Here is a 22574-nt window from a genome sequence, read left to right as displayed (position 1 = left end):
AAATTCGTTTTTCTTTTGGGCAATCACGGATTCATGATTTAGATCTCCTTGGAATCCACACACTTTTAACATACTTCGATGCGTCGCGCGTTTATACTTGACACCGCTTCATGTGCGTCCCGATCTCTACAGGTCTGAAAAGAGGTGAGTTTTCTTTTACACAGAACTACAGGTTTATTACTGAAAATCGTTGGAAGATGAGTGCCGCATCGGAACAGAAATCCGTACGTGTGGGTTGGTCTCAAAGAAAGATTCAAATTGGGGTGGGGTGGCGGGATGAATTTCCAGATTCTGCCGAAAGTGGAGGTTACGAAAACTTCTCAACTTGCCAGCTACACTTTTTAATCGACAGATAGTGTTAGTAGCGACTATTATGTACGTGCTGTCAAAGGAGTGGTTGAACAAATGGACATGTACGGGTGATAAGCGGAGACAGCTGAGATTCTATTTTTAAAGCATTGCTGCAACTCCGGGAGGGGAAGGGGTGATGACTGACGACTTTTGTGTGACCTCAGAATGAAATAGCGCTCCGAAATATATCAGTAAGAACGGTTCGCATGACCTTCAAAGTATAAGTCGTCTTCTTTTCTTTTTTTCCACCCCCCCCCCCTCCCCCCCCCCCCCCCCATTCTAGATCAAGGATGGATTTCGGCGGAGCCCCCAGGTTTTTAACCCGACCTAAGGCGTTTGCCGTCTCCGCCGGCAAGGATGCGACCCTCGCCTGTCAGATTATCGGCAACCCGGTGCCGCTGGTGGTGTGGGAAAAGGAAAAGGCGCCTGTAAAATCGGGAGGCCGCTTCAAAACGGTGGAGGACGGCGACCTGTACAAGCTGACCATTTACGACCTGTCCACGGGCGACAGCGGCCAGTACATCTGCAGGGCGAAGAACACGGTGGGAGAGGCGTACGCGGCGGTCACTCTGCGGGTCGGCGTCGAGCAGGAAGGAGGGCTGGGAGTCCAGTGCGCCCCGTTCTTCCTGCTCAAGCCCTGCTCCCTCAGGGTGTGCCTGGGCGACGACGCCAGCTTCTCCTGCAAGGTGGAGGGAAACCCGACGCCGTCCGTCCACTGGCAGAAAGACGGCGAGGTGGTGGGAGGCGACGGCGGCAACAACCGCTACTCGGTGGAGACGGCCAGCGACAGCAGCACCCTCAAAATCTACTGCGTCAGGTTTACCGACGGCGGCGCCCTGCTGTGCAGGGCCCTCAACCCGCTGGGCGAAAGCCAGGCTGTCGCCGCCCTGGTCGTCCTCTCCCCGGATGACGCCGCTCCTCTTCACTCGGCAACTTCCGAGTCCGGCTACGCCAAGACCTCCCTGCTGTCCCAACTGCAGCAAAGGCGGGAGCAGATCCGCTGCTCGGAGATTCCCACCTCAGCGGCGTCCTCGGACACCTCCTTCCCGCCTCCGTCGGCCGGCCGTCACCTCTCGCGAGATTATGAGAAGGCGGGAAGCTACCGCTCGTCCTACGCGCCGCTCTCGGGCACGGGCGCAGGCGCAGGCTCAGGCTCGAGCGCGGCGGTTGGCTGGGCCCGCACGTGCACTGTGACCGAGGGCAAACACGCCAAGCTGAGCTGCCAAGTGACAGGCAAACCCAAACCCGAGATCCTGTGGAAAAAGGACGGCGAGGTCATCTGCTCGGGCCGCCGACATGTCCTTTTCGACGACGACGAGGACAACTTCGTGCTGAGGATCCTCTACTGCAAGCAGAACGACAATGGGCGCTACACGTGTACGGCTTCCAATTTGGCAGGACAGACTTACAGCTCGGTGCTGGTCATCGTCAAAGGTAAATAAACATTTCATTATAAATTCTGTTAATAATAATCAAAAGAAGAAACGAACTGCATTAATGTAGTACCATTCAAGATCTCAGGATGGCTCAAAGCAATTTACAGCCAATGAAGTACTTCTAAAGTGTAGCCACTTGTGTAGGAAATGTGTCAATCAATTTATGCACAGCAAGCTCCCACAAACAGCAGTCTCCATCCCTCTTAGCACTGTGGGTGTTCCCAGAACAGGTGGACTGCAGCGGTTCAGGAAGTCTGCTCACCACCACCTCCTCAAGGGCAATTAGGGCAATGAATGCTGGACTAGCCAGCGACACCCACATCCCATGAACAAATTTAAAAATAAAGCAATGTGATCACAGCCAGATAGTCTTGTTTTAATGTTGTTGGTTGAGTGATAAATATTGGCCAGGACACTGGGGATAACTCTCCTGCTCTTCTTTGAAATAGTGCCACAGGTTATCTTATGCCCCCGGGTGCCTTGGTTTAACATCTTAGCAGAAATCTAGCACCCCCCCAATAGTGCAGCACTTCCTCTGATGAAACTGGGAGTGTCAGCCAAGATTTTGTGCTCAAGTTTCTGGAGTGGGGACTTGAACCCATTGTCTTCTGATTTAGAGGTGAGAGTGCTACCCATTGAGATGTGGCTCACAACCTTAATTATGAATTTGATTCTGGGTGAACTACAAACTATAACTATAACTATAGTCAACGGTAGGGTTCCAGTGAATCCTAGGGCTACATAACTTGAACATATGGATAATATCAAAAACAGGATAAGAAAGGATCATTTGGCCATCAAACCCACTCCATCCAGATATGATACAGCCTCATGTGATATCAATGTCTCTAAATCACCATCTTCTGGTAGAGACAAAACAGGAAAATTGTGGCCAATTTAGGGGAGAAGCTCTGGAAAATTCCACTCCATCCACAATCCTTTAAAGGAATCACGAAAATTTCCCAGGAAATTTCAGCAATTCATGAATTGAAATTGAGTGATAACCAGAATAACGTGGCAGATGAAATTGAATGCAGAGAAGAAGAACAAGGAAATATAATATAAAATAGTAATTTGGTAGGACAGAATTTGAGTATTGCTGAAAAAAAGAGACATAGAAACATAGAAACAAGCAGCAGGAGTAGGCCATTTGGCCCTTCAAGCCTGCTGCACCATTCATTATGATCATGGCTGGTCATCCAACTCAATAGCCAGTTCCCGCTTTCTCCCCATATCCTTTGATCCCTTTCACCCCAAAAGCTCCTTCTTGAAAACATACAATGTTTTGGTCTCAACTAGTTTCTGTGGTAATGAATTCCACAGGCTCACCATTCTCTGGGTGAAGAAATTTCTCCTCATCTCAGTCCTAAATGACCTACCCCATATCCTCAGACTGTGACCCCTGGTTCTGGACTCCCCTACCACCGGGATCATCCTTCCTGCATTGACCCAGTCTAGTCCTGTTAGAATTTTATAGGTTTCTATGAGATCCCCCTTCATTCTTCTGAACTCCAGCGAATATAATCCTAATTGACTAAATCTCTCCTCATATGTCAGTGCTGCCATCCCAGGAATCAGTCGCTGTACTCCCTCTATAGCAAGTACATTCTTCCTCAGATAAGGAGACCAAAACTGCACACAATATTCTAGGTGTGGTCTCACCAAGGCCCTGTACAATGGCAGCAAGACATCCCTGTTCCTGTACTCGAATCCTCTGGCTATGAAGGCCAACATTCCATTTGCCTTTTTTACCGCCTGCTGCACCTGCATGCTTACCTTCTGCGATCGGTGTACAAGGACACCCAGGTCTTGTTGCACATTTCCCTCTCTCAATTTATAGCCATTCAGATAATAATCTGCCTTCCTGTTTTTGCTACCAAAATGGATAACCTCACACTTATCCACATTATACTGCATCTGCCATGCATTTGCCCGCTCACTCAGCTTGTTCAAATCACACTGAAGCATCTTTGCATCCTCCTCACAGCTCACCCTCCCACCCAGCTTTGTGTCATCTGCAAATTTGAAGATATTACATTTAATTCCCTCATCTAAATCATTAATACATATTGTGAATAACTGGGGTCCCAGCACTGATCCCTGTGGTATCCCACTAGTCACTGCCTGCCATTCGGAAAAAGACCTGTTTATTCCTACTCTTTGTTTCCTGACTGCCAACCAGTTTTCTATCCATCTCAATACACTAACCCCAATCCCATGCGCTTTAATTTTACACGCCAATCTCTTATGTGGGACTTTGTCGAAAGCCTGCTAAGCTTTTTGTCTTGCACACATCAAGACACTCGCAAGAGTTGTAATATAAGGGGAAAGCAACAATTTATACTGTATGTGAAGAGAATGCTGATTGGTTGGCAAGTGGCGTTGCCATGAAGAAGCACCTGTAATGGTGACTGACAGTTAACTGTCAAGCATTGTTTGAAATTTAAACCAGGCTCGACCCTGATTGGTCAAGGCTTTGCCTGAGGAATAAGTCAGTGAATGGCTATCACTTATTTTGCTTAGCTGCAACAGGTGCAATGTATGTACATGTTCTTTCTGTCTGCAAACAACAGGACCCTGTAAATTAATATATGTAACTTTCAGTACACGCAAATGTGCCAGATTGAGTCCAACTGGCAGTCTTAAATTGGTTGTCAGCATAATTCTTAGCACATTGAGGATTATTTAGTAAATTTTGCCCAATCATGCAATCACTTCTAACCTTGGGCACTGTGTTTTGAGTTTTGCAAGCACAGGCTGGTTGGGTATGATCTGTACCGTGCCTGTTGCGAACAGCGGCTAGGACATGTTGTTTGATATGATCCACCAGTCTTTGGGATGTACAGCCTACATACCTAGCATCACACTGGCACTGAAATTCCTGTACCACATTACTCATTTGTGTGAAAGGCAGAATGTCTTTACGGCTTGACGGCAGCATCCTGTTAGTGGCGAATGCCACTCGTATTGTTACTTCACCTGTTGCTCAGATTTTTGAGATACCTTGCCCTTCCAGGGTACTGCGAGGTAGACTGAATACTTTTTAGGGCCGAAAGTGATGGCTTTAGACCTGTTCATGAGTTTGCATGATACACAGCACAACATTGTCTGATCAGGGTAGCCATTATCTTACAGGATGCCTTTATGTGCCCTACTTCAGCATCAAGCTTGCATGGTGGGCAAACGGCTTGGGCCCAATTTACAAGGCTGCCCATAAAACAAATCTTATAGCATGTGAAACCGTAAGAATCCCAATGTTTGCTAGATTTAAATTCACAGCTGCATGTAACAATTTCCTTACATGGAAAAACTCAGCAGGTCTGGCAGCATCGGCGGAGAAGAAAAGAGTTGACATTTCGAGTCCTCATGACCCTTCGACAGAATTGTTCTGTCAAAGGGTCATGAGGACTCAAAACGTCAACTCTTTTCTTCTCCGCCGATGCTGCCAGACCTGCTGAGTTTTTCCAGGTAATTCTGTTTTTGTTTTGAATTTCCAGCATCCGCAGTTTTTTTGTTTTTAATTTCCTTACATGTCTTAATGGGCTCCATCCTGTGCTCAAATTCATCTATGAAATGGAGCAGTCAAATTAATTCCCCATCCTTGACATACTTGCTGAGAAATCTGCCGGAGGTTCTCTACCATGGTCTATCACAAGCCTACCTTCACTGGTCAATATATGCATTGGGATTTTTATAGTTGAAATAGGGCACATCAAAGGCATCCTGCAAGATAATGGCTACCCTGATCAGATCATTTTGCACTGTATATCATGCAAAATCATGTTCCAGCCTAAGCCCGTCACTTTCGGCCCTGAAAAGTGCCCAGTATTCCTCAGATTACCCTGTAAGGGCAAGGTATCTCAAAGATTTGAGCAACAGGTGAAGCTAGCTGTTTTACACTGCTATTATGCAGTAGCAACATGAGTGGAATTCGCCACTATGTTGCTGTCGCCGTCAAAGCCAAAAAGATGTTCTGCCTCTCACAAAAAATGAGTATTGTGGTATATGAATTTCAGTGCCAGTGTGATGCTAGGTATGTAGGCTATACATCCCAAAGACTGGTGGATCATATCAAACAGCATGCTCCCCCACCACTGTTCGCAGCGGCAGGGTACAGACCACGCCCAACCAGCCTGTGCTTGCAAAACTCAAAACACAGTATCCAACATTAGAAGCGATCCCATGATTGGATAACATTTGCTAAATAATCCTCAATGTGCTAAAAATTACGTTGACAACCAATTTAAGATCGTCAGTCAGGCTCACAATGTGGTGCATTTATGTGTACTGGATCCTACATATATTAATATATAGGACCCTGTTTTTTGCAGACAGAAAGAACATATATATATACATTGCACCTATTGCAGCTAAACAAAATAAGTGACAACCATTTGCTGACGCATTTCTCAGGGCAATGCCTTGACCAATCAGGGTCAAGCTGTCTGGTTTAAGTTTCAGACAGGGCTTGACTGTTAACTGTCAGTCACCATCAGTGGTGCATTCTCCATGGCAATGCCACTTGCCAACCAATCAGCACTCTCTTCTCATACAGTATAAATTGATGTTTTCCCTTTATATTGGTATCTTGCGAATATCCTGATGACTGCAAGACGAAAAGCCTAGACATGTCTCAGCAAAACATAATAAAAAATAAAGGACACAATTCTAAGGAGGGTGTAGGAGCAGAGGTACATGCTGGGTATATGTGCATAAACTGTTGAAGGTGGTAGGATCAGACAGGAAAGTGGTTAATAAGACAAGACATATGGGATCCTCAGCTTTATAAATAAAGGCATAGAGTACAAAAGCAAGGACGTTATGGTGATCCTTTATAAAACTGGAGTATTGTGTCCAATTATGGGCACCACACATTAGGAAGGGTATGAAGACATTGGAGAAGGTGCAAAAAAAATTTATGAGAAACTTCAATTTTGAAGACAGATTGGCAAAGCTGGGACTATTTAGAGAAGAGAAAGTTGAGAGGAGATTTGATACAGGTGTTCAAAATCAGGGTCTGGACAGAGGAGATAGAGAGAAACTGTTCTCATTGCTGAAAGAGTTGAACCAGAGGGCACCAAGGCGATTGGCAAAAGAAGAAACAGCGCCATGAGGAAAATCTTTTTGTGCAGTGAGTGATTAGAATTTTGAATGCACAGCCTGAAAGTTTGGTGGAGGCAGATTGAGTCTTGGCCTTCAAAAATTAATTGCATAATTCTGAAGAGAAAAAAATTGCAGAAAGAAGGTGGGGAGTGGGACTAGCTGAGTTACTCTTGCAGAAAGCTGACATGAACATGACATGCAGAATGATCTTCTTTTGTGCTGTAACCTTTCTATTATTCTATAACCTCAGCAAGTTTGCTGCCACTCAATGAAACACAGAGCAAAGTTGAAAAATAGCATTTACATTTTCAAATATCTTGTAAATTCAGAGAATCTGCTCAAAACCTGGACAGTCCATTGCAATTGGATTTGTGCCAATCTCATACAAATCTGGCATCTCATCTCTGAGATCTATCTGCTGCTCTTCAACCCCATTCCTGCTAATCTTCGTATCACCTAGTTTCTCTTCCTGCTCCCCTCTCCCCAATCCGCCTGCAAGTGACTCCTGTGAAGCACTGTTGCTTTCCCTTTCAAAACTTTTGTCATTACCCTCATTTCTTAAAACTCTTGACCCCTCTGTCTTTTGAGAATAATAACCCATCTCCAATCACTCTGTCTGTTCAAAGTCCTTGAATTTGTTGCTTCTCAAATCCTTGCCCATCTCTGTTGAATCTCTGTTTTGAATTGTTCAATCAGGTTCCTTCTCCTTCCACATCATGAACAGTCTTCAGTGTGACAGTAATCTCTGCAGACTTTGACACGATTGACCACACCTTCAATGCCTTTCCTCCATCGTTCAGCCCCGTAGAACTCCTCTTACTAGGTTCTTCTTTTACTTACTGATTTGTAGCCAAAGCACCTTTAGCACTGGTTTTCTCACTTTTGTACTGTCATAATAAGAGTCTTTTCTTCCCCTCAGCTGTGATTCCTCCTGGGACCTCTTCTCCCTTGTCTGCATGCTGCATTTTGGTGACATGTGCTGATGACACTAGCTGTACCTCTTTACCACCTCTTATCACATCTGCAATCCTGCTTCTTGACTGGCATCCAGCTTTTGATGAGTTTCAGTTTCATTCAACAAATGTTATAAAGGCTAAAGCAGAGCCTTTGATCCATATCACAAACAAAAATCTTTAACACTGATTCAATTCTGGGGTGGAATTTTACAGCCCCTCCCACCAGTAGGAACTTCCAGCCCTGCTGAAGTTGCAACGGGGCTGTAAAATTCTGCAGCTCATGTCTAACCACTGCCTAAGATTCAACCGGAATGCTTGCAACCTCAGTTACCTGTTTGACCTGAACTGAGTTTGAACCCCATATATTTCCCATTAAAAACAATACCTACCTGTTTCTACATATTGGCTATACCCAAACTGCAGATTATTTATGGCTGAAACCTGAACCATGTCTTTATCATCAATAGACTTGATCACTCTAATGTTCCCTCGCTAGTTATCCTTCACCCTGTGTAAACTTCAGCTCACTTAAAGCTTTACTGCTTCTAGCTTATTTGGTTCCAATTTCTGCTTGCCCATCATCCCTCTCCTCACTGATCAATATTGGCTCACCGTACTCCAGTGCCTCAAGTTTAAAATTGTCATCCTTATATTCCTTCATGGTTTCAACTGTCCCTATCTCCGTAGCCTCCTGCAATACTACAAACCCCTCAACCATATTGTTATAGCCTAATAGCCACATCAATATTGTATCTTAAAAGCTGATCCAAGAAAGACTGTGGGCTGCAATGACTTGTTATTATTCTTTCTGTCTCTGGCAAGGCCAACAATTATTGCCCATTTTTGGTTCCTAACTCTTAATATTGCTGGACAATTTCCAAAATTGACTGCTCCATGATTAGAGTCAGACGCCAATACAGTTGATCAGAGTACTTCCAGATGTTTGTGAAATTGTAACATGTATAGCTTTACCATCACAAAATGGTGGTATGGAATTTTCAATACGATTCCAACTAAAGCCCAGTGTTTTCTTTCAGTGTAACACAATAATAGAGAAAGAAAGAAAAGTTAAAATAAAACATCCTGTGCTTTGATTCCCTAATTCTGTGATGAAAAATGAGAATTGTCTCCAGGATTAATATGTGGGAGGAAATGTTCTCTCATAAAGGAAGATTTCCAGTGTTTACCCCTGTACTCCAAATGTTACCCTTATCTAGTCCAATATATATATATATATATATAGAGAGAAAAGTGTTTTAGGAGAAATATATTAAAAAAAGATGCACTTTTGACCTGGAAAGGTTCAGATGTTCTAAATTCAAAAATGAAGCAGGATTATGTTTTGTGACCACAAGCTACCTGTTTTATTTTAAGACAGCTGAGTTTATTTTAAAATGTCAATGCACTAAATAATCTCTGAAGAATCATATTTGTAACACCAGAATTGAGTAAGTACAAGAATATAATTAGTGCTTAAATTGAAAATAATTATAGTAATATTTGTCTGTCACATTTTGAGCTTAATAAATTTCAATTTTAGTTAGCTCTCATGGAAGCATAATGGTAAATTGTCTGTTTTTACACTGCTGATGTAATACATACTAGAGCCACATACTGCAATATTAGGCACAGAGAGTAATGAATTCATTGCATGGCCTACCCTATTTTTCATCCATTCATTTAAATGGATGGAAAATTGAGTGACTTACGTAATAGGTGTGCTATTCTGCTTGCCTAATATTCTGATATGCACACCTGGCATGCAGTGCTGTATGCCAGAAGCTCACAGATGGAACTTCATTCATCTAATTGCTTTAAAGCAGTAAGTCTTCAGGTCTTCAAGATCTTTGTATAAAAGGAATGGAACTGGACGAATCAACTGGCATTGACCTAGGCACTGGAAACGACAACAGCAAACTCAGCCCTGTCAACCCTGTAAAGCCCTCCTGACTAATGTCCGGGGGCTTGTGCTAAAATTGGGAGCGCTGTCCCGCATACTAATCAAGCAACAGCCTGACATAGTCATACTCAATTGGGAGTGCTGTCCCGCAGACTAATCAAGCAACAGCTTGACATAGTCATACTCACAGAATCATACCTTACAGGCAATGTTGCAGACACCACCATTACCATTTCTGGGTATGTCCTGTCCCACTAGTAGGACAAACCCAGTGGTATACAGTCGGGAGGTGGCAGCACAGTGGTATATAGTCGGGAGGGAGCTGCCCTGGGAGTCCTCAGCATCGACTCCGGACCACATGAAGTCTCATGGCACAAGGGCAAGGAAACCTCCTGCTGATTAGTATATATCGTCCCTCCTTTGCTAATGAATCCGCTTGGAGGAAGTACTGAGGGTAGCAAGGGCGCAGAATGTACTCTGGATGGGGGACTTCAATGTCCATCAATAAGAGTGGCTCAGTAGCACCACTACAGACTCGCTGACCAAGTCCTAAAAGACATTGCTGCTAGATTAGGTCTGCAGCAGGTGGTGAGGAAGTAACAAGGGAGAAAAACATACTTGATCTCATCCTCACCAATTTCCCTGTTGCAGATGCATTTATCCATGACAGTATCGTTAGGAGTGACTACTGCACAGTCGTTGTGTAGACAAAGTCCCATTTCACTTTGACGATACCCTCCGTCGAGTTGTGTGGCACTACCACTGTGCTAAATGGGATAGACCTCAAACAGATCTAGCAACTCAACACTGGGCAGCCATGTGGCACTGTGGGCCATCAGCAGCAGAATTGTACTCAACTCAATCTGTAACCTCATGGCCCAGCATATCTCTCACTCTACCATTACCACCATGCTAGGGGATCAACCCTGATGCAATGAAGAGTGCAGGAGGGCATGCCAGAAGCAGCACCAGGCATACCTAAAACTGAGGTGTCAGCCTGGCCTGGTGAAGCTATAACACATGACTACTTGTGTGCCAAACCATGAGTAACAAGTGATAGACAGAGCTAAGCATTTCCGCAACCAATGGATCAGATCCAAGCTCTACAGTCCTGCCACATCCAGTCATGAATGGTGGTGGACAATTAAACAACTCACTGGAGGAGGAGGCTCCACAAATAGCCTCAATGATGAGGGAGCCAGAAGTGCTAAGTGGAAGATCCATCCCGGCCTCCTCTGGAGGTCCCCAGCATCACTGATGCCAATCTTCAGCCAATTCAATTCACTCCACGTGATATCAAGAAACGGCTGAAGGCACTTGATACTGCCAAGGCAACGGGCCCTGACAATTTCCCGGCAAAAGGACTGAAGACTTGTGCTCCAGAACATTGCCGCGTCCCCAGCCAATCTGTTCCAGTCCAGATACAACACTGGCATCTACCCGGCAATGTGGAAAATTGCCCAAGTATGCCCTGTACACAAAAAGCAGGACAAATCCAGCCTGGCCAATTACCATCCCATCAGTCTACTCTTAGTGAGCAGTAAAGTGATGGAAGGGCTCACTCAGTTTGGATTCTGCCAGCTCTAATCAGCTCCTGATCTCATTCCTGCCTAAGTGTAAACATAGACAAAAGAGCTGAACCCCAGAGGTGAGATGGGAGCGATTTCCCTTGACATTAACATGTGAACAAGGAGCAGGAGTAGGCCATTTGGCCCCTTGAGCCTGCTCCGCCATTTAATAAGTTCATGGCTGATCTGATAGTAACCTCAAATCTGCATCCCACCTACCTCCTATAACCTATCACTCCCTTGCTTAACAAAAATATATCTACCTCTCCCTTAAAAATATTCAAAGACACTGCTTCTGCTGCCTTTTCAGGAAGAGAGTTCCAAAGACTCACGACCCTCTGAGAAAATATTTTTTGCCTCATCTCATTTTTAAATGGGCAACCCTTATTTTTAAACAATGACCCCTAGTTCCAGATTCTCCCACAAGAGGAAACATCTCCACATCCATCCTGTCAAGTCCCCACAGCATCTTAAATGTTTCAGTCAAGTCACCTCCTATTCTTCTAAACTCCAGCAGATGCAAGCCTAGCCTATCCAAACTTTCCTCATAAGACAACCTGCCCATTCCAGATATCAGTCTGATAAACCTTCTCTGAACTGCTTCCAAAGCTTTTACATTCTTCCTTAAATAAGGTGACCAATACTGTACACAGTGCTCCACATGTGACCTCACTAATGCTCTGTAAAACTGAAGCATAAACACCTTTGTGTTCAATTCCCTTCACAATAAGTGATAACATTCTATTGGCTTTCCTAATTACTTGCTGTATCTGCATACTAGCCTTTTGCGATTCATGCACTAAGACACCCAGATCCCTCTGCATTTCAGAGCTCTGGAATCTCTTCACCATTTAGAATATATGCTTGTCTTTTATTCTTCCTGCCAAAATGGACAATTTCAGATTTTCCCACGTTATACTCCATTTGCCAGATCTTTGCCTACTCACTTAACTTATCTATATATTTTTGTCGTCTCCTTTTGTCCTCTTCACAACTTACTTTCCTACCTATCTTCGTGTCGTCAGCAAATTTGGCAACCATCCCATCCATCCCTTCATCCAAGTCATTTATATAAATTGTAAACAGCTGAAGTTCCAACATCTTGTCAACCAGAAAAAGACCCATTTATGTCTACTTTCTGCTTCCTGTTAGCCAACCAATCTTCTATCCATGTCAATACGTTACCCCCTATACAATGAGCTTTTATTTTCTGCAGTAACCTTTGATGTTGCACTTTATCAAATGCCTTCTGGAAATCTGAGTACAGTACATCCACCAGTTCCCCAATATCCACAGCACATGTTACTTCAAGACAGCATTTGATTGAGTGTGGCATCAAGGGGCTCTAGCAAAACTGGAGTCAATGGGGATCGGGGGAAATCTCTCCGCTGGTTGGAGTCATATCTAGCTCAAAGAAAGATGGTTGAGTTTGTTGGAGGTCAATCATCTCAGCTGCAGGAGGGGTGTCCTAGGCTCAACCATCTTCTGCTGTTTCTTCAATGACCTTCCTTCCATCATAAGGTCAGAAGTGGGGATGTTAGCTGATGTTTGCACAATGTTCAGCACCATTTGTGACTCCTCAGATACTGAAGCAGTCCATGTCCAAATGCAGAAAACCAGAACAATATCCAGGCTTCGGCTGACAAGTGGCAAGTAACATTCGTGCCACACAAGTGCCAGGCTATGAACATTTCTAACAAGAGAGAATCTAATCATCTCCCCATGACATTCAATGGCATTACCGTTGCTGAGTCCCCCACTATCAGCATCCTGGGGGTTACCATTGAACTGGACTAGCCGTGTAAATACTGTGGCTCCATGAAGAGGTAAGAGGCTTGGAATCCTGCGGTGAATAACTCACCCCCTGACTCCCTAAAGCCTGTCCACCGTCTACAAGGCACAAATCAGGAATGTTATGGAATACTCTCCACTTGCCTGGATGAGTGCAGCTCCAACAACACTCAGGAAGCTTGACACCATCCAGGACAAACAGCCTGCTTGAGAGGCACCCCTTCCACAAACATTCATTCCCTCCACCATCACCACAGTGGCAGCAGTGTGTACCATCTACAAGATGCACTGCAGGAACTCACCAGCACCTTCCAAACCCATGACTATTGGCATCTAGAAGGACATGGGCAGCAGACAGATGGGAACATCATTACCTGGAAGTTCCCCTCCAAACCACTCACCATCCTGACTTGGAAATATACCACTGTTCATTCACTGTCACTGGGTCAAAACCCTGGAACTCTCTGCCTAACAGCACTGTGGGTGTATCTACACCACGTGAACTGTAGTGGTTGAAGAAAGCAGCTCTCCACCACCTTCTGAAAGGCATTTAGGGATGGGAAATAATTGCTGCCCATATCCCATGAAGGAATAAAAAGAAAAGAAAGGAGAATGTTACAGTTATAAAGGGTCATTTATTGAATTTAATCAGTTCACGAGTATTGCTGAAAAATGAGACAAGCTTTTTGTCTTGCACTTATCAGGACACTTCGCAAAAATATCAACGTAAGTGTAAAACAACAATTTATGCTGTATGAGAAGAGAGTTCTGATTGGCTCGCAAGTTGGCTCTGATTGGTAGAGGCGTTGCAATGTCACTTATTTTGTTTAGCTGAAACAGGCGCAGTGTGTGTAGATGTTATTTCCAAAGGACAGAGCCATGTGTATTAATATATGTAGCTTTCAGCACACAATCCTGTTGCATAATGTGTCCTTTACGATGGCAGAAGAAACACTCAATTGTTTTAAATTGTGGTTAAACTTGTAGACTGGTTCAATTTCTGCTCTTACTGTCATAGGTTTTGTCTGGTAAACCAATGCTTTTTGCTGGTCTGCTGATGAAAGCTGTTTCCTGCCCTTCTGCGGCATTTTGCGCCATTTCTAACCAGGGCTTCCCTCCCAACATGAAAGATGGCGCCACTTTGTGCTCCCTTGATAGCAGCTGAATCCCTGACTACACTCCCCCTTGGGAGCTCCAACTCTAGCGCCCTGCTGGAGTCTAAATTCCTTTCTGACAAGAACCTTTATTGAATGGCGTCTTCATTAATCCCACATATTAATTAGTCTCTTAACATGCTGTTAATCGATATCCCAAATTCACAATGCTATGTCAATTGTTTTAAGGCTGCTACATAGCAAGTGACTGTCTCTCCATGGGCACGACATCTCGAATTGAATTTAAAACGCTGCATTGTTACCAAGGATTTCGGCCGAAAGTGGCTTTTCACTAGATTTACCGACTTGGAATCTGCTCTTGGAATCTGGGGCGTTGGGTGCTGTTAGACTACAAATTAGGCCATATGTTTTACTGCCACATGTCGATAAGAGGATCGTTCTCCTCTTCTCCTTCCCCGATATGTCATTGGCCATAAAGAAAAACGCAAGGCATTCAATGAACTGTGACCAGTCATTGGTGGTCTGATCAAACAGCTCGACATGGCCAAACTGTGGCATACTGTAGGGATTACTACGATGAAGGTAGTACTTCCAAGCTCTGCAAAGTATGGCTGATTTGCTTCAGTTTAATTTCAGCAGCTTGCTGTGATGTCGTCGACTGGTTGCGTTTTGCCTCATCACCAGTTGTTATATTGTTACTGTGGGTTTGCTTTCCTCAGTGAACACAGCTGCACGCCTATCTACTGAGGTGTGGGTTGGTAAATTAAACGATGTGGACAAAGAGACCATTGTGAGGTGAAACATACGTTGTTTATTCATTTAAACAACAAAGCACAAACACATAGGTGCTTCTTGAACCAGAACCCATTCTAAACTACTGATTAACAATGCCGCCTGCGTTACACAGCAATTGGGTAGTACAGTCACGTGGTCAATCTGCTCACATTCTGTTAAAGGTGTATTGCCCCTCATCACCACAATTCCCCCCTCCCCCCACTCTTTCTGCTGCACAGTAAATGAGAAGCTGGCTGTTTGGGGATAAGAGTTATCACTATAAACCTGCACATATGGCTCATGACTTCTTTCATCAATCCATGTTCAGTGTTCAAACTCTGCTATACGTCTCATTCACCCATTATGACCGTGCTCACGAGCTTGTATTAGCTCCCATTCTGGCAACGCTTCGATTTAAAAATTTTCATCCTTACTTTCAAAACCTTCCATAGTGCTAATATGTAGGAGAGAACATTGTACCAGACCTGTTGACCAACTAAAGCTGCAGTTTCTTCTCGCCTTTATTTGATAAATCACCAAGCATATTATCCTATAATCCCTATATGCAGGTGCTGCTCTCTGTACTGGTGCTTAGAAAAGTGAAATTGTGCATCTTTAGGAGGGTTTTTCCCCTCAGTCTATCTGCCTATAAAGTTGATGTGTGTGATTGACTGAGGTAAAGGGGACAGGGAGAAGGGTTGATATGTACAAGCAAGGGTGGTTATGCTGTGCGTGTGAGAAAGAGAAAAGTAAGGGCAGATGCCCAAAAATCTGCTGTGCATGGTTTACATCTTCGTTATCTGCAGTGCTTTGTGCCCTTTTTGCTAATGATGTCAACAACAGCCCCTTCTGTTAATGCCTGGATCTGTATAAAGGCAGAGCCTCTTCCTATTCTTCAGTCTTTCTTCTGAAATATGCCTGCTTTTGGAAGAAATTGGAAGTATGTTAGTGTGTGTTTTATTGAAAAATTTTGAGAAAGTATTAGGTTGTTTAGCATAGTATGTGTCAGAAGAGGATGAAGTAGCAAATGGCCAAGAGGGAGAAGTAGTTGTAAGGGCAGTAGCAGATTTTGAGAATGTGAGTGTGCATCCCCAATTTTAAATGCTACAGCATTGGTGGCTGCACCTTCAGCTGTCTGGGTTGTAAGCTCTGTAATTCCCTCCCTAACCCTCTTGGCCTCTACCTCGTTTTCTAGCCTAATATTTCCTTGAGTGGCTTGGTGTCATATCTAATGCCCTTGTAATGTGCCTTGGAGCATTTTGTTATGTTAAAGGAGCTATATACATACAAATGACTATCATTAAGTGCAAGCGGAAGGAGGCACAATGAAGTGTCCCATTGTGATAGGAGGAGAGTCATGAGAAGCAGGGGAGGGGAGGGAAGGATTGATAGTGCTGTGGCTAACGTAGAGTTGTACAGGTTAAACGGAATGTAAGAGAGATGCTATGAGAAGTCTTACCTTGGCAGTCCTGGTAAGGTCATTCAGTCTACACCATACATCAGCCCAGGAAACAGTACTTGTGGCATTTACTTTCTCTACTAGCTCTCTCCGTTGCTGCCATTCACCCATTAACTCTGTGCTTGCAGACCTACATTGACTCTGGGTCTGATAACCTTTCAATTTTAAAATTCACATAATTGTATTCAGGATTTTCCATGGCTTTGCCCTTCCCTTTCTCTGTAAGCTCCTTCAGCCCCAACCTTCAGATCACTGCACTCCTCCAATTCTGATCACTTGCGCATCCCATTTAATTGCTCCACCATTGTTGGCTATGCCTTCAGCTGCCTAAACTTTGGAACATCTTTGCAAAACCTCTCTTCCTCAATACCTTTCCCTCTTGCTCTAAGGTGCTCTTTAAAATCCACCTTGAGGTAACGCTCATCTGTCCAGACATCTCCATACGTGGCTCAGTATCAAATTTTTTGCTAACACACATGTAAGGTGCTTTAGGATGTTTTACTACATTAAAGGTGCTATACAAGTGTAGTCAAAACAGAAAATGCTGAAAATTCTCGGCAGGTGTGGTAGCATCTGTGGAGAGAAACAGAGTTAACGTTTTAGGTCAGAATGTTTAATGTTTCATCAGAACGCCCATATAAAGGTCCTGCCTTTCTGCCTTCAGATTTCCAGCATCCTCAGTATTTTGCTTTTGAATTAGTACTATATAAATGCAAGTTGGTGTTGCTGCTGAAATTTATCAGGGCGTCCGTTGTCCATTAGAGGCTAAAAGGACCTTCTGCATCCTGTAAACTTGTTGTATTATCATCTACACTGCTGCATCATCAGTCTGGGGACCCTGGTTGAAGTCATGGGTGGAATTGTCTGTGCCCGCTAGCCTCGGGTGTGTTTGGTGGCATAAGTGGACAATATGGCGAGAAGGCTAAAAATCAGTTTCAAGATGTTGTGAAACCAGTTTGTGATCGTCCACTCAGCTCGATGATGGTGGGTTGCCTTTCCCGCCATTGGATGTCGGGAACCTCATTGTAATATATCAGCATGTCATTATAAGGCTAGTTTGCCGGACTCATCCCCCCAAACCCAACTGCACCCCTGCCCTCCCCAACCCCCCAACCCCCGGTTGGATCGTCTGTCCACATTGGTGTGATTGCACGCTGACGTGTTTCACACCAGCATATAAAAGGCATGCACTTGGCATGCTGGACTTTAAGGGAAACTTGAAGGTGAGTGCACAGTCACATTGTGGAGCTCTCTCTCTCTCTCTCTCTCTCTCTCGAGGGATGCCTTCAAGGTTGAGGCACATTGTTGGGGGGAGGGCAAAGGCTGCCCTGTGGTTGAGGTGACTTTGGAGGGAGGGGGTGCAAAGGCTGCCCTGCGGTTGAGGTGACTCCAGAGCTTTCCACCCCATGGGCACAGACTGCAAACCGAGTGAGTATTTTAGTGGGATGCAGAACAATTGGATGAATAGGCACGTTGGACAGTCACTGGTGGACACACTCACAGCCCTTGCAATGTCATCATCCTGGTTTCAAGTTAACAGTGCAGCTTTGCAGCATGGTTTGGGAGAATGCCTGCACCCGAGCTGAGAGCACAGCATGCAGTTCAATGGGCAAAGCTGCTGCCAATTGGTCAGGTGGAGTGGGGCAGAGGAAGATGGGGCTTGGGGCAGCCATGCAACACATTAATCCCTGATGATCCAACTGGTGGCCAGCAATCTCTGGGATGCATTAAGGTGCCTTCAGACAATCAAGACAGGTTCTTGGTACATCCATGCTAACCCACGTGTCTCCCTTTCATCCTGCAGGAGGAGTACATCAGGATCATGGAGCCTGGTGAACTAGCTGTAGCCTCATGGCTTACAGAGAGCGAAGACGAGGGAGAAGAGAGTGATTGAGGGGCTTGGCTGCGCAGAGGGAGGAGCAGCACCCTCTGGAAGTAGTGGTGGCTGGGGCTCCCACACATGTCGTCGAAGAGCCACAGCGAGCCATCACTGGTTGGTGCCTACGTAGACCCAGGGTCTATAGACACCACCTTTCATTCCTGCAGATGACCGAGAACCAGTGTTGCCAAAGACTGCACGTGGGAAGGCAGCGCCATAATGGTATTGTCACTCACTAGTGTTCCAGAGACCCACAGTAATGCTCTGGTGCCTCGGATTCGAATCCCACCACGTCAGATGGTGAAATTTGAATTCAATATAAATCTGGGAATTAAAAGCCTGCTGATGACCATGAAACCATTGCCGATTGTCGTAAAAACCCATCTAGTTCACCAATGTCCTTTAGGGAAGGGAATCTGCCATCCTTACCTGGTCTGGCCTACATGTGACTCCAGACCCAGAACAATGTGGTTTACTCTTAAATGCCCTCTGACGAGCAATTAGGGATGGGCATTAAATGTTGGCCTAGCTAGTGATGCCCACATCCCATGAATAAATTGAAAAAGTAATGTCTAGGGAACTGGTTGGTCACATCTGCCAGCCACTGCAGGATTTGGTGTCACGTGGACATGGAGGGCATCCATTGCCAGTGGCTGTGAAAGTGACACTGGCGCGTAATTTCTATGCCAGTGGCTCCTTTCAGGGCTCCATCAGTGACCCCTGTGGGATATCACAAGCTTCTACCCACATATGCATCTTTGTGAGGGCACACAACTTTGTGCATTTTGCCCAGGACCAGGATGCAAGAACGATTGGATTTGCCCAGACCACAGGTGCAGGGTGCAATTGACTGCACTCACATGGCACTAAGATCTCTGTTGATTCATGCGGCCAACTATGTCAACTGCAAAGGATTCCATTTGCTGAATGTGCAGCTGGTGTGTGACCAACACAAACGCATCCTGCAGGTCTGTGCACGGCTTCCAGGGAGTGCCCAACTCCTACGTTTTCAGTTGGTCGCTGATCCCTGATGTCTTCCAGGTTGCACAGAGGCTGCAGGGATGGCTCCTTGGGGACACGGGCTACCCCATGAAGATGTGGCTGATGACACCCGTGCGGTGGCTTCAGACTGCAGCAGAGTGAAGGTATAACGAGGCTCATGCTGCAACTCGCAAATTGGTGGAGCAGGCCATCGGGATGCTGAAAATGATGTTCTGGTGCCTGCACCAGTCTGGTGAAGGCCTGCAATATAGTCCACAGAGGGTGTCACGCATCGTTGTCACCTTCTGTGTCCTTTATAACGTGGCGCTGCAACGTTGAGAGGAGCTGGCTGAGGAGAAGATAGAGGAGCTGGAGGCCTCCTCCGATGAAGACTTCGACGATGATGAGGCTGAGGAGGCCCTCGAATGCAATGGTGACGGGGATGAAGCCCTCGCACTGGCCAGATGAGGCAAGCATGCTTGGGAGGCCCTCGTAGCTGCTAGATTTGTGGAGGATGATGACGACGTACATCATCGTGAGGAGAAACCATAAGATCCTCATATTGCACCTATGAACGTTTGATTCTAGTCTGGCTAATGGCAGTGCACATACCCTCTGTGATAATGCTCCTGTCATGGAGATACAGTGAAGACCCTAATAGTCACTTGATTGCAGGAGGATTATGGTGACATGCAGCGAGGACACTCCATAGATCTTCACATAGCCTCTGAGAATGTCTGCGTCCTGTCTGATCGAGGGCAGCTCGCTTGCACTCTGTGATCAGGGTCATTTCATGGAGGTGCAGCCATGAAACTTTAAAAGCATCTGATCCTTTGTCTGCCTTCAGCACCTGACACCTTCAGGAGCACAGCGTCACTGGTCACAGATGTTGAAGTGATAGGGGCCAGCCCCGCCTTAAAGGCATTGAGAGCACACAGAGAGAATGACGGAACTCTGTGACACCTGCCCACAACATTCTGACAGCAATGACAAGCACTGTCGAGGTGCAGGCATCAATAATGTGTCCAGGGAGTGTGAGGCCAGACCATCACTTTGGTCTGAAGGCTGCTCAAAGCACAGGGAAGAGGCCCTGGACTGAGATACCTGCCTTTATCTTGTACGGAAAGGTTTCACATTTGAGTGGCATGAACACTGCTCATCAGAACAAGGAGCCATAGGCAGGGAGACATTCTTGTGAGCTTATTTACAGTAGTGAACATTATGTACAAGTGATTAACATCCGTGCCCAGGCTGTGCAACTGCATCCTGTTAACCTTCCTAAACCTGCTACTACGTCTCGGTGCTCCCTGGACATCCACATTGGAGGTGGGGTCAGCCAGCTGACTACTACGCCCTGTCTGTGATGACCTTGATGGGTATCCTCTGGAGGGCTGAGACCTGGAGGGCCCTCGTCTGCTTTCAGGGACCTGCTGTGTGGGAGTGGCACCCACCTCGAGCTGTGGAACTGGAGATGCTGAGGTCACAGGAGGGGATTTGGATGGGCTTTACACTCCTGGAGTCGCCTTGGTAGATGGCCCCGTGGTTTGCACCTGCTGACCCTCCTTCCTATGGGTGCCCAAGGGCCCCTGGCTGACTCCTTGAGGAGAAGGGATAGCTGGAGTGAGATAGAACTGCCCTGCACCCCTCTTGCAAACACACTGTTGGAGGCCAACCAAGGCATCAGTGATGGAGTTCAGCCCATGCAGAAGTGACATCCTGACCCAAAACCACCATGGCGGCAGCCATTCTTCCAGTGTTGACCTCGGTGGATTGGCATGCCGATGCTATCACCTCAGCTTGAAGGTGGATAGACTCCTCTAATGTGTCTTGCAATCTGAGGAGTACAGCAGACATCCCTTCCTGATGTTCCCGAGCTTGCCTTTGCAGCTCCAGCAATTGTGACATGACCAAGTCCAGAGGTTCGTCATCTGACTCAGGCTTAGCAAATCTTTGGCCTCCAGCAGTCCTCCGAGTGCGGGAAACCTGGGAAGTCCCTGGCGCTGCCTGCTGTGGATCAGAAAGTGTGATGTGCTCACCTGAGGCTACTGTAAAGTTAGGTTCCAGTGAGGTGTGTCTCTGCAATGCTGGAGGATGTGGGTGAGCGCTGTGACGGGACTTCGAGGAGAGTGGCTTCAGATTCCTCTTCAATGATTTCTTCAGGGATTGATTGGAGTATTGCAATTGCAGTTGATTGCAATATTTAACGGCTGTTTGGCAGATGCACTTGTGAAAACAAGGAGAGATAATTAGTGCATGGCCTGTGAAACAGGACACATTACTCACAGCATGGTTGTCTGATGCATGTTGCACTGCTGGATCTTCACTTGGTAGAACACTACCAACCTCGCCGTAGGCACAGGAACGGTCCAGATCCTTGCCAGCCAGCTGGAGGGCTTTATTTTCAAAGTCCGTGAGGACCTTGATTCCAGACATTCCTTCACTGGTAAGCAATCTCACCTTGTGTGCTAGCTTGTCCTGCATAAATAGAGATGGAGAGAGTGTAAGTAGGATGCCTGCGAGGCCAGATGATGCCTGGCATGTGTGGGTGTGAGTGGTTCCATGGATGGGATGAGGACAATGAAGGTGCGTGTGAGAGATTGAATGGTGATGTCCCTTGCACTGGTGGTGAGTGGGGGCCCTATGGATGTGCGATGGGTTTGTGGGTTGAGAATGGTGAGAAGAGTAACTTACCCTAGCGGAACATAGGAGATCATTCATTCACTTTTGGCACTGCATGGCTGTCCTCTTTTGCAGGGCGTTGGCACCGACCACTGTTGCCATTGCCTCCCAAGCTGGATTAATGATGTTGCTGCCCATCCTGCGGCCAGAGCGTGGGTAGAGGACATTGTGGCCAGCCTCCACAGCGACCAAAAGGCGCTTGAGGGATGCATAATTGAACCTGGGGGCTGCAGTCTTTTTGCCTTTCAGGACCATGTCTTCTTTGCAGCAGTTGTGGGCTGGAAACACAGAGGTGTACATGTGGCTGGACTTTAAATATGGCGTCCAGCATGGTGAAACAGTGAGGTGATGGCATGGTGGGCGAATGAGAGCCTGCCTGCCATGGAAACGACGTGTTTCCCGGGAATGCAGAATACTGCAGATTTGAGACGATGTGGCGTGAGAAGCTGCCATCGCGGCCTGCAGGTTAAACATCGTTTACCTGCCCGCTACCACACTTAGAGCAAATCTGGGATGATTCCGCCCCATGTTGCATGCTGTTCTAGAATATTGGTGTTCATTCTCAGCCATGGAAAAGTACAC

General features: G+C 45.9%; 1 protein-coding gene across 6 annotated transcripts in view; it reads left to right on the top strand.

Annotated features, from left to right (window-relative positions):
- Positions 1-641: 641 nt before the first annotated feature.
- obscnb (obscurin, cytoskeletal calmodulin and titin-interacting RhoGEF b) overlaps positions 642-22574 on the top strand; it is a 625157-nt gene continuing 603224 nt past the window's right edge. For all 6 annotated transcript variants that reach the window (XM_041184481.1, XM_041184479.1, XM_041184482.1 and 3 more), the window contains exon 1: positions 642-1785. In XM_041184481.1, coding sequence (XP_041040415.1) covers positions 642-1785 — 1144 coding nt within the window. The remainder of the gene's footprint in view (positions 1786-22574) is intronic.

Source organism: Carcharodon carcharias, chromosome 3, assembly GCF_017639515.1.
Source record: "Carcharodon carcharias isolate sCarCar2 chromosome 3, sCarCar2.pri, whole genome shotgun sequence".
In the NCBI taxonomy this organism is placed as follows: Eukaryota; Metazoa; Chordata; class Chondrichthyes; order Lamniformes; family Lamnidae; genus Carcharodon; species Carcharodon carcharias.
Note: the sequence above shows the minus strand (reverse complement) of the source record. Positions and strands in the feature narration are given on the sequence as shown.